We start from the raw sequence: 21,368 nt of genomic DNA on the forward strand, positions 1-21,368 counted from the left end.
AGCACCTAGACACAGATAAGAGGTGAGTTTTTAGCTCCTTTCAAACTTGTAACAAATTTCCATGGATGTCAGGATGGCAGGAACTTCCCTGGTGGCATACTAGGGCTAATTCATTGGCACCATTGCAGCTAGGCTGATTTATTCCAGCTCAGGTCCCGTCCTTAAACTTATGTAGTAGCAGAGCATATATACATGACCTAATCCCTTATCATAGCATGGAGAAATGGAAGAAATGAAAGCAGCACAAATGAAGATTTTACCACTTGAATAAAATCGTGGACTGTTATTCTTTATACTTATTTCATAGAATCATTCATTTCTTACCTCACAGACACAAGTAAGCTATTGTTCAACTTCAGTTCTCTCAGATTAGGTAGATGCACACCTATAGGAACAGAATAAAGAATCACTTTGCAGTCCTGGGATGAGAGTAGAGGAAACTTAGGACAATCAAAAGTTGAAGCATCTAATTTTACTGTTTAGCTGTTTCTGCCAGATCTGCACTGGAATTCTTCTAAGGAAATCCATGAGATTATTTCACTCAAAAAATATTTCATCCTTTGCATTTTTGAAGCACATACGTATTGTCTGCATGACTACTCAATTATAATTTTCTGAACCCCTCTCTGACAGGGCACCTTTCCAGACAGACAACAACAGAAACTGGCTTCAGGGGTGTCTGTTTTCTTTGGTCTGATTCCGCATCCTTATTGACTATTAACTGAGTGATACTCTGAAGAGGTAAGGGATGCTTTAGAGTATAGCATTCCATGACTTATTTATGGAAAGTAGTGATGGACTTAACTGGATACACAGCTAAGTGACAGTTCTTCAAAATGTAACTGAGTCAAACAACAAAAACACAATGTTCCATGTTACATCATCTTTTATAGCTCAGAGGTCCCCAAAACACTACTTCTATTTTGCTAAGCATTGCTTTCCCCTTTTTAATTTTCTGGATCTGATCAATTGTTTACTATTGAACTGTACAAGTTTCATATCTATGAAAACCTCAGTACTCTGTTGTTATTACTTTAATTAATGCTTTTTTTTTTTTCTATCCCTGAGAGACATTTGCCTTTTTGGTTGCTTCTAAAGATGTCTCTGAACCAAAATCATACACCAAATCCCTCCAAGGTACAGAATAATTTGGACATAAGTCTCAGGAAACATTTGTTATTGACAATAACAAACTTTTACCCTTTCCCACTAGCAGAACCTACCCAAGGCTGGTGAGCATCCTCCAGTATAACATGCAATCATGTAGAAGTAATACCAATTTTAGACAAACTGGATCATTGCTGAAACATTAAATTGTGTTCTCAGCAAATATTTTTATGAGTCCTCTGAGTAATCACTCTCTGGCAAGGGTGACTTATCAATGTCCAGAAGGGCATCATTCCAGCACTTTGCAAAGGATAAAAATTAAAAAAAAAAAATGGAAACAAACAACAAAAAAAGAGGTAAAAAAAAAAAAAAAAAAAGAAAAAAGGAGTGGGATCTCCAAAGCAAACAAAGGAGGTTTTGTTGTTCATTCCCCAAACAGAACAAGAGCAGTTATGGCAAAAACATCTTAATGAATCGTGTTTTAGTAGAAGCATAATCTACATCTAATGTTATTTGGGAGTGATTATAATGAGTGATCTTTATGCTATACTGTAAATATTTAACTTCATGTCTTTGCAAAGCTCTTTTGGAAAAACCAAAAAATTCAAAACACCTTGTGCAAATTTTTTAGCCATGTTTTTTAATCATTTTCCATAGTCCATAAAAATCGGAATACAAATTATAACACATAATCCTTATTCTGCAGGGCATACCTTCTCATGTCAAACAAGTTTTATTCATTTATAACAAAACAATTTGGAGTCCTGGCAAAGGAGATATTAGGATCTCTGTAATTATTCACAGCAGTCGTACTAGCTGTTGAGCAAATACTCCCTACAGAAAAAAACCAAAATCTAGACTAAAAAAAATTGCTGTCCTGTTTCTGATTAGGACAGAAAAAAATCAAAATCTAGACTAAAAAAAAATTGTTATCCTGTTTCTGATAGGGACAGAAAAAAATCAAAATCTAGACTAAAAAAAATTGCTATCCTGTTTCTGATAAGGAGAGAGAGATTCAATGATGTCCCCCAAAGTGTTAAAGGAAAGAGTGAGAAGGATGCAGTAGCCTTTCCAGTCCCAGCTCAGCAGTGGATAATAGCCTTGCCATGGATTCAACCAGAGAGGTAAAAGGGTTACCAAGCAAAGGCTATTGCAAAGCATTACAAAGCAAATGTGTTTTAAGAACTAGCATTAAGCAGAAGATTTGAATGAGGAGTCAAGAAGAGTAGTGCAAGAGAAAGGGAGAGACTTGCCTGAGAAAAAGCTTTCCACTGAATGCATTTAGGGTTGGTTCAGGAAAGAACCAACTATTAACAGAGTGACAGGCTGATGATATAATTTTCACATCTGGTTATTTCATTACTGTAACATGATCCTCCATCCCAGATATTTTGGCATGATCTATCTCTAGGATCTTCTAGAGTGCTACACTCTAATGTGCGGTTTGCTAGACTGAAATAGAAGTATTTTATGCGTAGTAGTGCAAAATTCTGCAAACAAGATTCTGCAATGTATTTCTGCAAGTCTGCAGGTTATTCCCTCCTCTAAGTTTTATATCGATATGTAATTGTTCTTTGGTGTTAAAAATTCATTGTACATGGTTTTTACAGTCCCAAGTGCTTATATATACATTAGAGCCTGAAATATTAAATTAAGAAGAGAAAATTGTAAAATGAAGGTGTCAAAATAAGAGATCTACCCAAATGTAACAATATGTTTCTAATTTTCTTAATTTTAACCTTCATGGCATCTTTCCTGAGAGCAAGGACACAAATTATTCTTATATTCAAATAAAAATACTCTAAAATATCAACAATGTTAACTTCAAATATTGATTTTAAAAGTACAGACCATATATTCCTTATTCTGAAACTGCCTTCATGGTGCATAATTTCAAATTTCAAAAACGAGAATGGTCCAGGAAAATGCTGACAATTGCAGGACAAGGCTAAGAATTCAGAGTGACAAGCAACGTTATCTCATCTGTCTACGATTCCCTTTCGCTAAATACCGTTTTTGTTACATGGCTCTGAAATTACTAACCACCAACAATGTACTGGTGTTAAACTATTCTACTGTACTGTCCCAGTGGAACAAAACTAAATGAAGAGTAGAAGGAAATCGAAGTGTAAGGTAGGTGAATAAAAGCAACAGAAGCACATTCAACAACATCGCCTGCAGTGCTGCATTTCACAAGCAGGGTAGCAATGCAGATGTCTTTCTGAGCTGCCTTGGCAAAGCAGGTGACATTTAGAAAACTGACTAGGAGTAAGGAGAAAACAGCCAAAATGCTGGTTTTGTTATATTCTGCAATCTATAACACTTATATTTATAACACTTGCTGTTTACACTAGGAAGTATTCTTTAGGTAGCATCATATATCTTGTTATCCTATTGTTAACAAAAAACGTCATGTCTTCACTTCTTATGTCTTTTGCAATATGGACTAGTGAAAAGCACACAAAAGAAATTACTAATAAGTACTTGCACTGCCATTAGGCAACCTTCATGCTTTGTTGATCCTACAATACAAAACAGGCATGTGAAAACAGGCTGTACTCTTCCAGCAAGAGCAACCTGATATGTAAATTAAACAGTCTACCTAATTCACTTAAGATGTATTTGATCAAGTAAGATACATCACTTCGATGTTATTTCTACACATTTTCTTAACTTGCATTTTTTTTCCCCACATTTCTGAGGTGAACTGGGCAATATAACTGGAGATAAGAAAGCAGCACCTGCAGGCAAACTCAAGCTAGCTGCAGTCGAGCTACCTGAGATGTGAATCTCCCAAAAAACACATCAGTGCAGGCTTTAACATAAGCATGCTGCCGCAGTACACACTTGTGACTCATAGAGACCCTGCTCAAGCCCTGCTGCAGTGGGTTTTGTCCAAGCCCTACTCAGCAAGATTTGTCAGTCCGAGCTAAACCAAGACCAGGATGGGCCAGACTCACACCTCCAGCCCCTGTACTGGCTCCCTGACGGTGCCAGCACCTGCTGCTGTGACACCGGCTACCGACAAACATCTCCTGGCTCCGCACCAGGAATGCCAACAAATAGGGCAAGAGGAAAGAGAGATGATGACCCTGTGTGAAAAACAGCGCATGCCTACTTCTGAACCTTTAACAGAGCTTTTCCTTGATAAAATGCGTGCAATGGAAGTGGCAATCTCCAGACACGTAATCAACTGAGCCTGGCACCAGCAGGCAGCAATTTAATAAGTAGCAGCGAAGAGCACTGTGGGTAACTTGATTTGTAGGTATTGAAATTACTTAGAAATAAGAGGACTATGTAGTGTCTTAAATAACTCTATCACACCATTATTTTCAACATGAATTTCTGTGAGCAGGTCACAAATGCAATCCCATATCTGTCAGCAATCAAAACTGAAGGGATGAGCTAATGAAAAGCAAATAGTCCCTGTTTGAGTATGAACTGAAGTCTACACGCAGCTGAAAAGCACAGAAATCAGCTCCAAGATCTGCAAAGCTGGATACAAGACCTGCTAGGGTTTTCAGTGTTTTCCCTGTCACTCAGCAAGGCACACTGAAAACAGCTAGAGATTTCAGCAATTACCCCAAGCCCCGCAAATACTCAGATTCAAGCTCTGGCATGAAGCCTTTCCTTAATTTTAAAACTGATCACATGAAAATATCTTGATAACAGTCTTTCTGTGTTTTAGCCCACACCCTATCCCTAAGAAAAGTAACTGTTCCCACCACGTCACGCCATTGTGTAGAAGCAGACCTGACAAACTGGGAAAGGTTAGCAGGATGGTGCTTTAAAGTTTAGCACATCCCAAAGTGGAATGGTCTCAAGAAAAACATCAAGCAACAAGTTTTAAATCACTCTGGAAATCTTTAGGCCCTGCGTGTTTGTGTTACAGTCTGTAACACAGGCTGTGAATCTTGAAATGTTTCTCAAGTGGAAACTGTGTTGTAAATTTGGGATTCCAGTGGTGCAAGGTTCCAGGTGACCCAGTTATGTGCAGTCCAGTAACTTTTAACACTTCTACCTGGCCATTTAAGTGCTTGCACAGCCTGTTTTATCTTTACACATAAAACCAGTTAAAACAATATACTGAGTTTGGACTAATCATCCAACAAATAATTTCTCGATGACAAAGATGCTCCTTCCACAGCCAAGGAATACAGTGAGAACAAGGTTAAGTGCTTTAATATGGCTACAAAGCAAGCCAATTAGCCAGGTTTCAAATGCAAAAAACCCAAAATTACAGAGCAGTCCAGGCTGGAGGGGACAGTTGGAGGTCTCAAGCTCAGAGTCAGGTTGTCCGTGACATCAGATCAGGGTGCTCATGTCTTCAACCAGCCAGGTCTTGAAAACCTACAAGGATGAAGTCTCCAAACCTCTCTGGATACCCCTATTGCTTGACTGTCCTAGTAGGGGAAAAACTGAACTTCTGTCATTCCAGTCGGTCTGGTTCTTACCCTACTCTTTCCCTCAGGCTATTTCTCCAGACCGCTGTGACCAGGGACCAGGTCGGCAGCACAGTTCCAGGGGCAGGCAACCAACAGGGAGCAGGCAATGAGCCTAACACCTTCAACAGCACTCTTCCCTACACCATTCACATTGAAGACATCAACTGCTCTGCAACATCCCTAAAAATTTAGGCCTTACTCAATGCACATAAAAATCATCTGCCATGTGGAAAAAACAGCAAGAAACTGAAGATCACTGGAAGCATTAAGTGGCAAACTTACTGCCCTAGCCACCTGTTGACATTTGCAAAGAGATTTTCTCAGGAAGGAAATTCAGAAGTGCACTCAAAAAAAAGACAGAAGGAAATTCAGGACGGTCTTGATGTTCTGTTATTCTCAAAAGCAGTGGGGACCTGCAGCTGCTGGTTTTTATGGCCCTCAAGGGCCAACTCTTGGTGCAAAGAGTGGGATATAAACAAAATGGAAATTGTTTGCAACATGAGAATAGTGCTCTGTGTTCTGTAGAAGCTGCAAAAGCCTAATCATGGGGAGGAGAAAGGGATTTATCCTAGTAAAAGAAAGGAAAGGGAAGAGAGAGTGAAAAAGGTGAAACATTTTGCTAGCTCATCACAGCTAATGTAAAATGGCATAGGAAAGGGAGCATCACTTCTGAGCATTGTAGAAATGGCATAATGAGATTTCCTTATCAATTGGAGGAAACATGACTGAATAGATTATGATCTCTGAAAGAAACGGATGTAATTCACTTTAAATTATCAAGTGCCTATCAGAAAGAGACCTATTTGTGAAACAAGTAGAATAACCAATACAAGGGGGCTATATAATTTCAGACAAAAGCCCCCTTCGCTGTACTTGCTTAACTATTCTTGACAAATGGACATCAAAAGACCCACTAAAGCTAATCAACTGTTACATTATAGTCATTTGCATATGAAAAATTAACCGCTTGGCTGAAAATACCAACACATACTTCTGGGGACATGGCTCCTTTCAGCACAGAAAACATTACCCTGCAGTAGTTACTCAGCTTCAATGTAACAGAAGATAGACTTGGTTGTGGTAGGAAGCCAAATGACAGAAAACGATTGCCAGTACCGGGGAAAAAGGAAGGTTTTATATTCTCAGTGTTAACTCTACTACAGAGGGAATTCCTGTGGTACTTCTCACTTCCCTGGTGCAGTGATGATGACATAGAAATGAATTACAAGCATTAGGGCTGTTTGTGGCTCATCAAAATGACATATCTACAGGACCTTCCTCCAGCACAGCTCAATGAGGCAGTACAGGGGGCAAAGACAGGCTGCTGGCAGCATGAGCCACCTGATATCACTGGCAAAATCTCAGTCACAGGGAAATCTTACAGGGGAGGAAAACTGACCTTTGGCTACTCTTTTGCTAGAGACAAGTACTCTAGAGGACAAGGTAATCAGTAAATGCTCATTTAGGGCCTAGAAGTGTATTATACAAGAAAAATTTGTTCAAGCTAGTTGGCTTTAGACAGAAGTGGTGTCACTCATCTCATTGTCATATTTTCAGTCCTATTTAGAGCCTCACACAAGAAAACAGATCAAGGAGTGTGAGGTACCAGGGAGATCATGTTTCAAGAGCTTTGAGCAGGACACTACTTTATATCGGCTGTTGGTCACTGAGTCCCCAGTCCAAGACACGATAAAGGAAAAATTGAGATGGTGAGCAGAAAATAGTGTTTTCTTACCAAAGTTTCCCAAGCTGGTCTCTCTTGTATCTACTCGCATCTCTAGGGCCTTCACTTGCTGCAGATCATCTACCCCTGCCAAAGCTTTCTGTAAAGACAAGCAGAAATATATGTGTACTCTCATGCAATAAACCAGATGTCACAGCAGCAAAAAGCTGTAAAAAGGCTTTCAACCAGTGTTTTGTCAACATATATTTCAGGACAAAATGGCTAGACATGCAATCACATTAAAATAAATTTAGTATTCGAAGACCTTTCTTTCTTGTAGCTCCAAAATATTCTAGTCTCCCATAACTTATACATTGTTTAAAGAGTCAAGGCCAAGGGTTACATTCAAGCTGCAAATCAACAACAGACCTACATGCCCATTAGCTTCATTTAAACAGCGTGTCCATACTTTACAATTTGCACAAGTCTTGCACTAATCCTCAGCAGATAGAGAGTGTTACCCCTAAGTATCACCTGTAATCAAAAAGGTAAGAGGTAGTAAAACTCAATAAAACACACTGGTTAGCCTTTTAACCTGAACCAGTGAAAAAGAAACATAATTTTAGCTCAAGCAGCTAACTTTTCTGAAAGAAGACAACACTAGTTACAAGAATTATGAATTCCTTCGAAAATATCTAGGCAATGCAAATAGATGCCTCCAAAATTTCTCATTATTTTACAAAGTCTTTGTAGTTGGATCAACCACTGCATTAAGCAAGGATGTGTGTGTGAATGCAGACTCTTTCCTATCTTATCACAGGATCTTTCCTAATACCCTAAAGTCTGTGTTGATTGATACACGTACTTTTTGCCTTGGCAGGGTAAGCAGAAGGAACAAAACAAGCAGAAGCTACACACAGGGGAGAGAGAGAAGCCCTAGGACCTCCAGTGAAAACTACAGAAAGGCTGTGAAATCCAAAGATGCCAGGCTGCAATTCCACAAGCAGCTGAAGTAATCTCACATTCCCACTGTTCTCATCTCCTGTTTCTTCCTGCTATGATCCAGCTTCTCTCTCCTCAGTTTTTGGGCCTTTACTTAAGTTGAAAGTAGGAAGTCATTCAACAACCTCCACATACAAGAGACAAGTTTTCTTAATATTAAAAAGTTACAACATTATTTAGTTTTTTTAATAAGGGAGAAATGATTCATTAGAAGGGAATGTGTAGGACCACCTTAGGCTTATGAATTTTGGGAAGAAAAAATAACCACGAGAACATCCCATTCATTTTGCAGGGGAAAATATGGTGGTTGCAGTCTTCCTGCTCATTAAGTAACATTTTTATTGTGCAGCGAAGTGGCTGCAACTTCATTCACTCTGAAGGTTCCACATCCTCTTACAAAGCACCAAGTACAGTCTGTCTGTAACTGAGTTTAAAAGAACACAGTTTCCAGAAAAAGCTGAGCATACCTTCTTGAAAAACTGTCTCCCTTTATAAGGTGTTGACTTGCACTCCTAAGAAACAGAATTATCCAATATCTTCAACTGCTTTTGAACTATCTTTAAAACATTATGTTTAAAATTACTTTTAATCTTATTTTTTAAACTGTAATTTTAGGCAGGCTGAAAAAACATAAGCTTCCAGACTGTCTTGCCTCCCCACTAGAGTATGAGAAACAACGGTCTAAGGTGAAAATGTGGGAGTTCCCCATGGCACCCAGAAATTTTCTTCCTATTCCCAGATGCAGCCACCACAAAACATGTTTTGCTCCTGCAAAGGTAGCAAGGTTACCAACTACAGACTGCTTTCTCCCTCCAAGTAAACACAAGATCTCTCACTGCAAGACACATCTTGCAGTAACCCTTTTCAGCAGATGACACTGTCTGTCACGAGATTATGTGTGAAACAAGAGCTGGCTGATGTCCTGGCACACAACCATGCACTTGGATCACTGGATTTGGATGCAAGCTTACTGACATTAAAGGAAACCGCCTCTGAAAAATACCTCCCTGCTCCCCATCAAAACAGTCTTAAGAGCCTACATCAGAACAAGAGGAAGTCTCAGAACAAGTAATAAGCTTAGGGTCATACACTTTGTCAGTAGAGTAGGAAAAGGTCCTGACACCACAAGGAGCTTTTGCTCCTTTTTTGTCCTTTTCTCCTTGCTGTCAGCAACTTCCCTTCATGCTGTCCTTCCCCTGCTGTATTCCAGACAGCTTCCCCTCACAGTTCTGCTCCCTGTTCTTCTCTTTAAAAATCCAAGCATAAAAGCTGCCTAAAGTTATATTCTCTCATTTTTTAGGGTTCCCTATTCCTTTTTCTAATACCAGGGATTACCAGTGTGATTCTTTGCCCTTCTTTTCCTATTCCAGATCCACCATTTGTACTTTTTCCACTGTCTGAGAGTTGAGCTGCTTAATGCATCCATATTTTTGTACTGCAGCAGGCAGAACTGTGGCTCCAATGCTGGAAAGGGTTATTGGCCATCATCACCAGCTCTTTGAACTACAGATAGCTGTCTTGAAGCATGTGCTAACCAGATGCAACAAACTCCATGTATTCCTGGTGCCCACCTCCATGTTCTGCATTTCCAAGAGTTCCTGTGAAAATCACTGTCCTTCCATCTGCTGATGCCAAGGACATGCTTGGAGAGCTTGAAACCAACTTGCTGTGGGGTGCAAAAGTTAGTGCAGTACATAAAGGAAACGAGAAATGCTCCTGGGTGGAGGATATGAGCTCATTTAAAGGCACTAGAAGCACAGAGACCCCAGGTGTTGACTGCAAGCTAGTCAGCAAGCAAAAGGCCAGGGCAGCAGTTCAAGAGAAGGTTATGTGGTGAATAGTTCCTGTGGAAGATAGTTAGGATATTACTACTCCCCAGACACCATTCTTGGCATACTGATGCAGCTGCAAGTGTGATACATCTCGTGTAAATTCTGACAGCTAAAATTCTGACACCAGGAATGGGGGAGATTGAGGGAAGGATGCAGAAACATTTAAAGAAAGATGATAAATATTTAGCAAGATCTTTTTATGCTGTTGTTTCATGTCCAAGCACAGGAACCTTCACCAAAATTCGAAAGGATGCATGTATAGGAAGAATTTTGATGTTATTGAGTAGCAAAACAAAAAAATCATGACCAAACACACCGAAGGGTCATCAGCTTGGACAGATAAATGTCTGGCACCACATGGACAGAAGTGATGCTATGGTGCTCTGGGTCTCTTCATTTCTAGGGCCATCCTAGGTCTAGGGCTGATTGTTGGTGTTCAGAGAGGATTCTGCTTGACACCCACCTGCAACCCAGCAATAGAGGTACCAGTTATACAGAGAAGGAGGATGTTTTCTAAAGAATCAAATATTAAAATCTTCTGGAACATGATGTTCAAGAATGTGACCTGACAGCTTGATTCTGAGCAGCATTACACTCCACTGTAAATTCATTTATTTGAAAGGATACATTTCCACGGTAAAGCACTGCACAATTCTTTGAAGATGAATACACAGTAAGTAAAACAAAGATGAATAAAGTTCACTTTACATTTTTTCACCTTCTTCAAAATAGGAGTAAAACTATTTTTCATGATATTATGCAGAAGTTATTGGTTAATGATTTAGCCAGTATTTTAAGAAGCAACTGCATGATGGCTCACAAACCATTCCCACCATGCAAAATGTCTGGCCAATATCTAACTGGAGAGCATGCGCTTGTTTGGAAAGTTTTCCTCTGACTGACGAGTCAAGCCAATAAGTATTCTGTAAAAATTTCAAATGAGAAACACTTCTGTGCTTGCAGAGCTTCCCAAGTGGCAGAACAGTCACCCTGGCATGCTGGGAAGTCCCACTTGCAACTATCTGTAACTTCCTTAATTGGCAAATAATACTTGTTCAATTAAAATTGCCATATACAGTTGATGTCTTCTCTCTTCCCCAGATTTTTCACACACTCCAAGAAAAGTAGGTATGTTTCTGAGGAGCATGTTGCATGCAGCTGTCACAGAAATATTTCCAGCTGTGCATTTATTTTGCTGATCCTGGTTAATTTGGCTAAGACAGGAATTCCTGAGTGGTGAGTTTGTTTTCTTTCAATATTACACCTGTATGCAAATATGTCCATTCATGTGTTCATTGCTTCTTTTTTTTTTTTTCAAATTCTCAACTCGAGTATAATCTCTCTGCAAAAAAAATTTCTGCAAAAGGAAAAAAGAAATGATCGAGTCATTTCAGCAAGAATCCAATCTGCTATTCCAGGACCCTCCAGCATTTTTTCCCCCCACGAGGATGACTGCATACCATATGAAATACACCCTAACCTCCTGAGCAACAAAACTAAACACCACTTCCGAACATGTGTTCCTAAGTTTAGAAAACATGATTAGTTGGAGCAGGATCAATAAATAGCGAAATTAGAGAACACTTCCTTTCTTCTCTAAAGATCACACACAAACGTGATTGTTTTTTATAATGTGACAATATCTGGAAGATCATTTGACCTTGTAAAATGAGTTTCTTGTGAGAAGTGCAATGCATTTTGTGGAATTCAGGAAAAGATCCTTTGCAAACAGTGGGGAGAGGATGGGGGTTAATAAAGCAAAACAAAAATGTGATTCAAGACAGGTGGCACCCTTAATTTCAGTTTTTCCACATTTAATGAAAAATCTGTGCCACAGACCTAAGAGAGTTAAAAACTGATTGCCTATTAATAGCCAATTTGCAGAACAAAGTGAGAATTTGCTCACTCTGATATTCTACAACATCTGACAACAACACATAAGCACAAGGACAAGCAGAGCAGGGAGCTGGAAATATTATTAACACAAGTACAAATGAAAAAGCAAGAATGCCTATTCATATAGAGGAAGATTAAAAAGTACAAGAGAAAATTAACATTGACACTAGCAGAAAGAATAAAAAGGACATCTAATGATACCAACTCTTGCATCAAATCTTTTGACCTGTAGCTTGGATGAAGAACATTCAAATATAAAAGGATGTTACCTGATAGCGCAGCAAGAGAGCTGGCAGCAAGCAGAAACTAGATGATGTGATTAACATAACAGGGATATGGAATCATACAGGATTTGAAGTGAACATTATGCTGAAACAAGCCCACAGAAGACCAAACTCTGCAGTGAACAAGCATAAGGTCTAAGTGAAGGGGTCTGCTATGGAGTAGAGGAGAATGGGCAAAGGTCCAGTGGTTCTGTAGAAGTTCTACAGGGTCCAAGAAGACAAGGAAAGGAAAAAAAAAACTGGTCCAAGCCAAACTTTACTTTCTTTGGAGGAAAACAATCCAGCAACTGGATAAAAAAAGTGAAGGGATACAAGTTATCACAGCTTTTACAAAGAGTTCTTAAGGATAAGGACTGCTAATGGAGACTGATAATGTTTTCACTACAAAATAGATGGCCAGTCCCCTGGAAAAAAGGACAAAATGAGTCAAATGTGCAGGTGGAAACAAGGCTGCAGGCTGCAATTCAAGGTGCCCAATCTTCACAATTCTGCACAGCCAGACCTTCCAGCCTCCCCAAACTCCAACTGAGCTGGTGCAAGAGAGAACACTGCAAGGGCAAGGAGTAAAGCTGAGTATGTACCTCAGTACAAAAACCTTCCTCAGGAACCTCCATCAAGTGTCCAAATATCTGCCTACACAACACTGCAGAACTGGGGCCCATGTCCTTATTTGAATGTAAAATAATTTTACTTTAATGAACATGTATTTTAAAAGTGTCTTAGTTTCCTTCTCAGAGCACTTCAGCGAGTACAATCAATAACTCCTAAAATATTCACAACAATGAGACAATCAAGAAGATATTGCAATTGTACTGATTTCAGCAAAACAACCTTTCAAACCATTTCATTGTCAATGGCATGTGGTTTCTTAAAGAAATATGCATGTGAAAACCTGTTTCATTAAATGTTTGAACATTCTGAATGTTTGCAAATCCTGAGGAAGTAAATTTATGGAAGCAGTGGTTTCCATTTGATCAACATAAAGGTCAAAGAATAGATAGACTGGATATGTTATTAAAACAAGCTAAAAACACTATGAATGTTTCCTTGACAATGTCATGTAATTTTTCCTCTGAGCAGGAAGTATCCCAGCTATGCCAACACAAATGTGAGGTTCCAGGGCAGGAAATAACTATCCAGAAAAATTAGCAGGAGAGTATGCATCCATTTAAAAGAATTTTTGAAATAGGATTCCTTACAAATGTTAAAACACACAATCTTGAAGAGGAAAGGCTCAATTATTTAACTTATCTGCATTTAAAAAAAAATACAAAGTAATGAACAGTAAGGTCATGGGATGTGGGTAACATTGCCTTACATACACTTTTCTGCTTACAATTTACTGTGAACTAAAGTAGCAGAGCTTCAGAAAGAGAACTTCATGCCAATGAAAGAACTTTCTAAGGGTTTAATTCAAAGTTTATTGAATCAGAGGGCAGCTGTTTTGGTTACTTTAATGGGCTTTGGTTCACACCCTAACAATACAGACTAATCTGAGAGATTCCCATTGGATTTATACAGAGTGTTGAAGGCCATAAACACATTAGACTGGTCAAACTCTATGCCAGGTTTTAAAAAAAAAAAAAAAGTTGTCAGAGGTTCTCATGAGCCTGAGGAAAGGGAATGGCATAAATCATATAGTCATGTAGCAATTTTCCTCCAGAGTGCTTAAAGTATACACTCTGCAGAAAATTATTTTTGCATCTTCAACCATTTTACAAACACTAAAAGACTTAGCTACTAAGGGAACAACAGTTCGGAGAACAACTTGCTGTTTAATCTACAGCACATGGTCAAAATGGTGACTGGTATGTGGTTCGGGAGTGGTGTAAACCTGCAGCTGGAATATGCTGCCTGCGGAAGCTCATGTCTCTCCACTGGTGCAGTGGATACACAGAGGATTATGGATACTGCGATCACCACCCGGCCTGGCATATGAATGCCTGCCAGCATCTGAACCACAGTCTTGGCAGCCCCACCTGTCTTTCATAAATTCTACCCAGCAGAAGAGCTACTCTTCTGTAGCTCTGCAACATAGAAAGGTTCTCCCCTTAATTTCTGCTCTCAGCTCTCCCTTCCTTTAGCAGGGAAAAATGAGGTTATTTTCTCAGCTCCTGCACCTCCCACTGGATTTCACCTTTAATTAGTCCTGAGCAAATAAAACACAATATGCAACCAAGTATTCTTTCACGACTATTTCACAAAGCGAATTCCTTCATGAAGATTTAAGCATGTAACTTTCTTTCAACAGGCTGCACACTAAAATAATTTCCCCCAGTCAAAAAGGAACGTGGCTTTCAAATATGCTTTGAAATTCCACACACTTTGATATACATACAAAGTACTTTTAGCATTTGCAGAATATTTTAATTGGCTTTGTAGAACGACAGATGATTTCACTAATTCAGAAAAAAAAGTTGTGCTTTTAAAGTTACACTTCCAATCTCTAGAACAAGGTTAATGCAATTTTTTCCCCTAATGCTAAGATTCAAGGTACTCCGGATGGCATTAATAAGATCTGTGTAGATTATAATTATGCTACTTGTACTTTTCTTCACGCTGCTTCAAGAAACCTAGCAATAGAAAAAGCCACATTCATGCTGGCAGTATTTTTGATATGAAACAAGGTGAAAGGAGGACAAGCACTTGATACACTTTCATAAGATAGAATCTACTTCATGCAGGAGTCTAAATGTCAGACAAACAATCCATAATCAGCACAATAGCAGTTGGAAGGTTAATGCAGCTCTGTATATGCCAGTTTGCCTCTTCCACTTCATTAAAAAGTTGGATGCCTACTCACCAGTTTCCTGGGGGAAAGATGTTCCTCCATAAGCAGCTCTCCATCATCTTTAATCAGCGGACTGGGATTTTGGTTGCCTCGCCAATTCAAATCAGTCATCTGGACTCCAGATGAGCCCGGATGAGAAACTCTGTCAGGATTCCACTTCAGGTCCATCTCAACACGCTTTGAACAAAAGGATAACAAGCAGTCTGATTTTTTTACCCATATTTATTATTTTCCCTTTAGTAAAATCTATTTTGACTCCCATTACAAGACAGCAAATGCCTATGGAGATCCAGGTTTCTTTAATCAGAACCCAAAGCAATGTGTCATGTAACATATATTCTTCCTTTTCTTCACCCTCAAGAGCTATCAGAGTCCCACACCTCACTCAGCTTTAAGTGTAGGCTTTTACAGCAAACTATTGTTTGCAGTTATACAAAAAGCTAGGCATACCCATAGCTCTGTAAAAGGATGTTAGATGAGAACAAACAATTCAGGACACTAGCCCTTTTCAGTCTTCTCACTATTCCACTCACCCTTTTCCAGTGGCAATGAATTTCCCATCCACATGGGCCTCCTACCTACCCATTCACTCCTGAGAAACATGAACAGCACTCAGCAAAACTCTGCTGGACTCCAGCAAGTGCCAGTACCAAGACATGCCACCACTTCTCTCCAGCATTTTGATCTCTGCCTGCAGGCAGCATGGACAGAAGCTGTCTGTATTGCTGTCCTAAATTAAATATACCTGCACTGTCACTGGCTCTAGGTCAGGCAGGCTATGGCTGCTGACTTCTCATTTTTAAGACAGTATTGGAGAAAATCAATGTAAAATACAATTTAAACAAAACTGTGTATGCTTCAAGTGAGGAGTGAAATCCAAAGTTGGAAGAAGAAGCACTTCAAATGTGTTCATTCTTCAATTCCCAAAGCTATTACTTTCACAGAAATATTAGCAATTAACTTTGAAATATGAGAGTAAGCATATGTACACTTGTTAGAGGCAAAAAGCAATTGGCTGTTCCCAAATGGTACAAGCACTACTATGATTTATAAAGCTATTTACTATTACTTGGCAGCAAGGAAGTATCACAGCTGGAAACACTGCTGTAACAACAAAAGGCTAGACTAGAGAAAAGCCGTCTTGCTCTGCTAAAGGGACACCTGCAGTTTTGTTCTGTTCTCCACTGTGAAGCAATAGCGCTGGAAAAGTAATTAAATGATCAAGCTAATCATAACTGGCTGACAAAGCTTCAGTGGTGGCCAAGACCTGAGAATTACCACCTTCCTTCCCCCTCATACTAATAAACAGTTAAACACAGGAGTAATTTCTGTTAGGATGAATAGAAGTTCTCACTGCTCAGCTAGTCGCCTCTGCTTGAGAGGACTGTCTTGTTAGTAGGTGAGAGAGGTTTAGATCGAAGAGACTTCTTGCTCTGACTACTCATGTCCAGTCAAAATTCTTCACTTGCAAAAGAAAAAGAAATTCAAAGGACTAAGTACTGTCAGCAAAAACAGCAGCCCTTATTAAAAGAAAAACAGCAACGAAAAATTAACAATCCACCAAATCTCTCTGCAGAATCTCCTAGGATTAGAAAGGGAGGAACCAAACCCTCAGACTCCTAAGTGCTCCTTTCATACATTCATCAGGGGAGAGGAAGCCCACAGAAAGCAAAAATTATATTTTCAGATCACTGCACGTACCTGGCAAGCACTCCTACAGAAGCTGACTTCTCAAATGTGCTACATCTAAGCCACAGCAATATTCAATGCTTAAAAATCATATTCAAGAATAAATTCTTCAGAGACACATACTTCCTTTCAATCTTTATTACTGGATTATAAAACAACCACCATAAGTGAACTGAGCAGTGATATTTGCAGCTTCTACTCAGCATACCTATAGTAGTATAAGGACAACTTCCATATTTTCATACTTCTGCCCATTAGGAGGGACCTCAAAAACACTATGTGTCTTATATTTTGAAAGAAAAGTTACAACCCATAAATTTCTATTACCTGTTTCTTTTTCCAAAGACTTCTAGAATTTCTCAGATTTTTCTCCTCTGCTTTCTTTAGAGCACGTCAGTATGATTGAGTCAGTAAGAGTTGCAATAGTCATCAGTTGTCCAAGGAAACTAAAGAATCTTCTGTGACAGCAAGATCTTCTGGTGTTGTCCTTATTTTCCTAAGAAGGAATTATTTTGGTCAATAACTGACTTGGAGTAGAATATCTGTCATATAAATTCTGGAATACTTTGCCAATTGCACAAGATTTGTGTTGGATCATGTGCAAGTACTGGTGGTTCTTCCTAATTCAAGTGAAGATTGTTATTATCCAGAGATAATCCTGTATGTTACCAGAGCCAAGTGGAGCAATAGTTAGAGAACACTGATGTAACATATGAGCGAAAAACATAATGAGATAATCGCAGGATTATGCAGATTTGGGCCACAAAGAGTTAACACCCTTGCATAAAACAAATTATTGTTCTCCCTCTATTGGTCCCTCGCTATTATGTTTCAGAATTTCCTCAAATCTTAGAAACGTGTTGATACAGCACTTACTTTAGGTTGACAGGGAGATCAATTTATGGCTTAATATCCAAAGTAACACTTTGTTTTATACTTCCTGCTATTGATCTGTTCTTGTAATTATTGTAACAGTAGATTAGTGAGGAGAAAAGTATTTTCATTACAAATTGCCAGGGATCAAGTTGAATTATTGTCAGCCATTTTTTAAATGCTTCCATCACTTCAAAACTTTCTCCATAGAAGAAATAATCTTCTCCTGAACATGGATCAAAATATCATCCTCAAAATGAGGAATACAGAAAAGTAAAGAGTGCAGGAATCGTAGCGGTGAGGTGCCAATCTTACATAAAATCCAAAAGCCTCTGAAATCTCCAGCACTGTGCAGAAGCGAGAAGCGGGCCTGGCACAACACTTGTCTTCCTACAGATACAGAGGATATACTGCTCATTTTCATCAGGTCCACCTGATTTTCTGAGACAGGTAAAACCACTCCAGTAAAGCCACCTCATCCACTCATTTATAATGCTAAAAACCAAATGAGAGACCTGTGACTCTGTCAAATGCACGGGAGAAGCAACCATTGACTCTAACTAGTGTTAGCCTCAGTGGGACAATTTACAGGGACTGGAAAGATCTTTTTGTCATTAAAGAGGTCTGAGAAGTCACAAACCTGAAGATTTCCTCCACGGGGAAGATGGCTGCATTGGATATGTATTGGATGTATGAGCTGAATGGACTGACCATTCCTGCAAGACTTTGTGAGACCAACAAGGATGGAAGCTAACTGCACCTAGTACAAACCTTCAACAAATTCAGTGGGACAGCAAAGCAATACCAGTAAGTAGACGAGCTTCAGGGAAAGAGAAAATGGACAAAAAATAATGGAGTTTTGTCCTGCATGTGAACACTGAGAAGAGTAAAATCATGAAAGAAACAAAAGAATTTGTTTTTGCAGGATTTGCATCAAAGGCATTAACTTAACAGGCTCATACATATCTGGATAACTAGAAGCAGATAATAATTGAATGCAGGAGAAATTAATGACCAGAGCAGTAACATGGAAGATCTTGAATTCCACGAACTGTTAAGCTGACAACTTTCTCCACTGCTGCCACTCTCCTTACCAAAGTGAGTGTGCTTGATCATGGCAAGCTATTCAAATCTCAGGCATGTTGTGAAAGTCCATTAAAAACTGCAGGACATTTTAAACATATATAAATACCACTAATAAAGATCATTATTAAAATTTAATGATCCTTGCAACCACATGTTATTTGAAATCCCTGCAGAATACTGTAATTTGCCAGAAAGAAATTGGCAGAGAAGAGTTACTTGATGTTCTTAGGGTCTGACACTGGTAAAACTCCAAGATTTTACTTTCCTAGTACAAGATTTATTGAAGGGTCAATGGTAGGATTGTGTACTCTTCATTAAATATATATTAATACACATTTCAAATTCAGCAATCACCATGAATGTCTGACTCAACATTAATTATGGCCTCTTAAGAGTGTGTAAAATCCTCTGAATTGTGTGACAAGGCATGTTTAAAAACAAACAAACGAAATATCAAACAATAGTAATCAATCCAGATTTAGTCTAGGAAAGGCATATACCTCTATATATTAACATCCCGTACAAAAAGGAATCTCTGCTCCCTCAGGCCAGCTTCTCAGCCAGCATCCTCTCCTGCTCTGTGGCTACTCATGCCTTCACTGGACAGGGAGGGTACCATTTCAGTGGGGGTTCCGCAATCTTTGGACCCTTATCTGTATGTCACCAGCCTAAAAGTTCTCTAGGAAAAAACATTTGAGAAGCACTGTGCTATGTATCCCTTCATGACAGGAAGCTTGCACTGCAGACTTCCATTTCTCTTGTCTTGCACAATATAGTTTTTATTTGTTTAATTCAGAACCACAAATTACAGTAGTGCCCATACTGTTACCACAGACACAGAATGAAAACAAAGAATTCTCTGTTTACTGAGGATTTGACAAAAGGTTTGGTTTATAAGTCCCGAGGGAACTATGAGGGCCCTTTTAAGTGTAATTTTGCGCAAGTGCACTGCAGATAACCTCTTCTGGAAAATAACTGTTTGGGCAGCTGGAATTTACTATGATGTCACCAGGAAACTACTGTTACAATAATCCACCCATAATGGCAAAAACAGTTCCTGCAACATTTATGTAATATAAAGCATCTCGCAACACATCAGTCTATTTTAGCAGGTGCGACTTCCAAAAAGCTGAAAAATAAAACATCTGACCTGTTATTAACATGAATTCTTTTCAGTGTATGACTGGACAGTATGATTCTAATCTTCTGCTTTTGTTAAGCAGAAGGAGGTAACAACTACTTCAGTTATACTACTTTAATATCATGGGATCATGTAAACACCATAAAGAACATTCATAAATATTCCAGTTGTGTGCCCCACTAAGAAAAAAAGCTTTTAAGAGAATGCTGAAATATCAAGATATCAATATCCAATTTAATATAAATAAAAATTCACTGACATTAAAGACACTGAATGACTTGAATGCTCACAAGGATAGTTTTTTGTAAGTGTTCAGTCAATTTAAAGCCTTGGGTCGAGCACCCAAATTTACAGATAAAGCAAGTGCATTGATTTGTCTCATTTGTTTACCTTCCTTATTTGTGGTTTTACAAGCTGTAAGAGCCCATGACAGTCCTCTGCTACTGCATGTAAATCCTGCTCTACAATTACCATGACCATCGTAGGTAATTTTCAGGACTTATGTTGCACAGAGTCTATGTTGCACAGAGTCTTCAGGGTAAGTTCTTGGGAGCTTTGTGGACTTTGTATTACCCCCATGCACAGAGTTGAGTTCAAACTGTGCTGTCACCCAAAGCAGCAGTGATCCCAGAGAAAAAATGCATGCTACAAACCCAGACTAGGTTTGAGCCAACCCTGCTGAGATAAAAGATGCCTAATATTCTTTAAAAACATTGCAGTAATAAATAAAAAGGCAATGCACTTCAATGTCACCTGTTTCTTCTTTATATACCTACAAATTGCATGTATTAAATTGCATAATTACAATTGCATGTATAATACTTTCCCAGATCCTGCTGAGAAGGTTGTAGAGTAATGAGAAATGTTTTATCATATGTGCTGGAAATGCCTCTATATCAAATCATTCTGGAGCTAGCCTGTCAAATTGTTAAGGAAACCTTCCTGTCTGATCATCCAGGAGCCACTCTGTCAGTCACACTCCCACCACCCCAGACTTTCACTGCTGGGACCGAAGCTCCTTCACAGGGGTGGCTCCAGTGACACGATGGGTGCCACACTTGACTCCCTGCACACCCCACACTCACAGTTAGACAAGTTTTCCTTACCACCTCGACCCTGGGTTTCCCACTGCAGAATCTCAGATGTCTGGTTACTTTGAGTAATTTAATTACTCAATGCAAAACCAGCTCGAGCTGGTGCCTCCAGGGAGGGACCCCCAACAAAGGAATTCTCGGCATTTTGTACCCTCACAGTCTGTGCATCCAACCTGTTCCTCACATGCTCATCACGTCCCTTACACACACCTCTTGGTCCAGTGGTGATTTTGAAGTATCCACTATTTGGAAGCATTTCCAGATTCCAGCTAAGAAAAGGACAGTAAAGATGGACTTTTTTTTTCCAGGTACTGTTGCATTACATTTATGAGCCTTTTGAAATACAAACTTCTGTGCAGGATGAAATGCATCATATATGGCATTTCTGAGTTTCAACGTGCTCTGGTTGTCCTCAAACAATTCTCAGTCCATTTTGTTTGGTAATTAAGCTAATTGAAGCAAGAG

The 21,368-nt window shown here is 39.1% G+C and overlaps 1 protein-coding gene across 13 annotated transcripts in view; it reads right to left on the bottom strand.

Annotated features, from left to right (window-relative positions):
* Positions 1-21,368, bottom strand: part of LRRC56 (leucine rich repeat containing 56) — a 94,830-nt gene that overhangs the window by 49,176 nt on the left and 24,286 nt on the right. For 10 of the 13 annotated variants that reach the window (XM_064657676.1, XM_064657674.1, XM_064657670.1 and 7 more), the window contains 4 exons: positions 17,037-17,205; positions 15,033-15,197; positions 7,288-7,375; positions 325-385 (listed from right to left, as the gene is read on the bottom strand). In XM_064657676.1, coding sequence (XP_064513746.1) covers positions 325-385; positions 7,288-7,375; positions 15,033-15,188 — 305 coding nt within the window. In that variant the 5' untranslated portion in view covers positions 15,189-15,197; positions 17,037-17,205. Of the gene's footprint in view, positions 1-324; positions 386-7,287; positions 7,376-15,032; positions 15,198-17,036; positions 17,206-21,368 lie in introns of those variants that run through there. The other 3 variants (XM_064657675.1, XM_064657680.1, XM_064657679.1) reach the window with 3 other exon arrangements.

This window comes from Pseudopipra pipra, chromosome 6, assembly GCF_036250125.1.
Source record: "Pseudopipra pipra isolate bDixPip1 chromosome 6, bDixPip1.hap1, whole genome shotgun sequence".
Classification (NCBI taxonomy): Eukaryota; Metazoa; Chordata; class Aves; order Passeriformes; family Pipridae; genus Pseudopipra; species Pseudopipra pipra.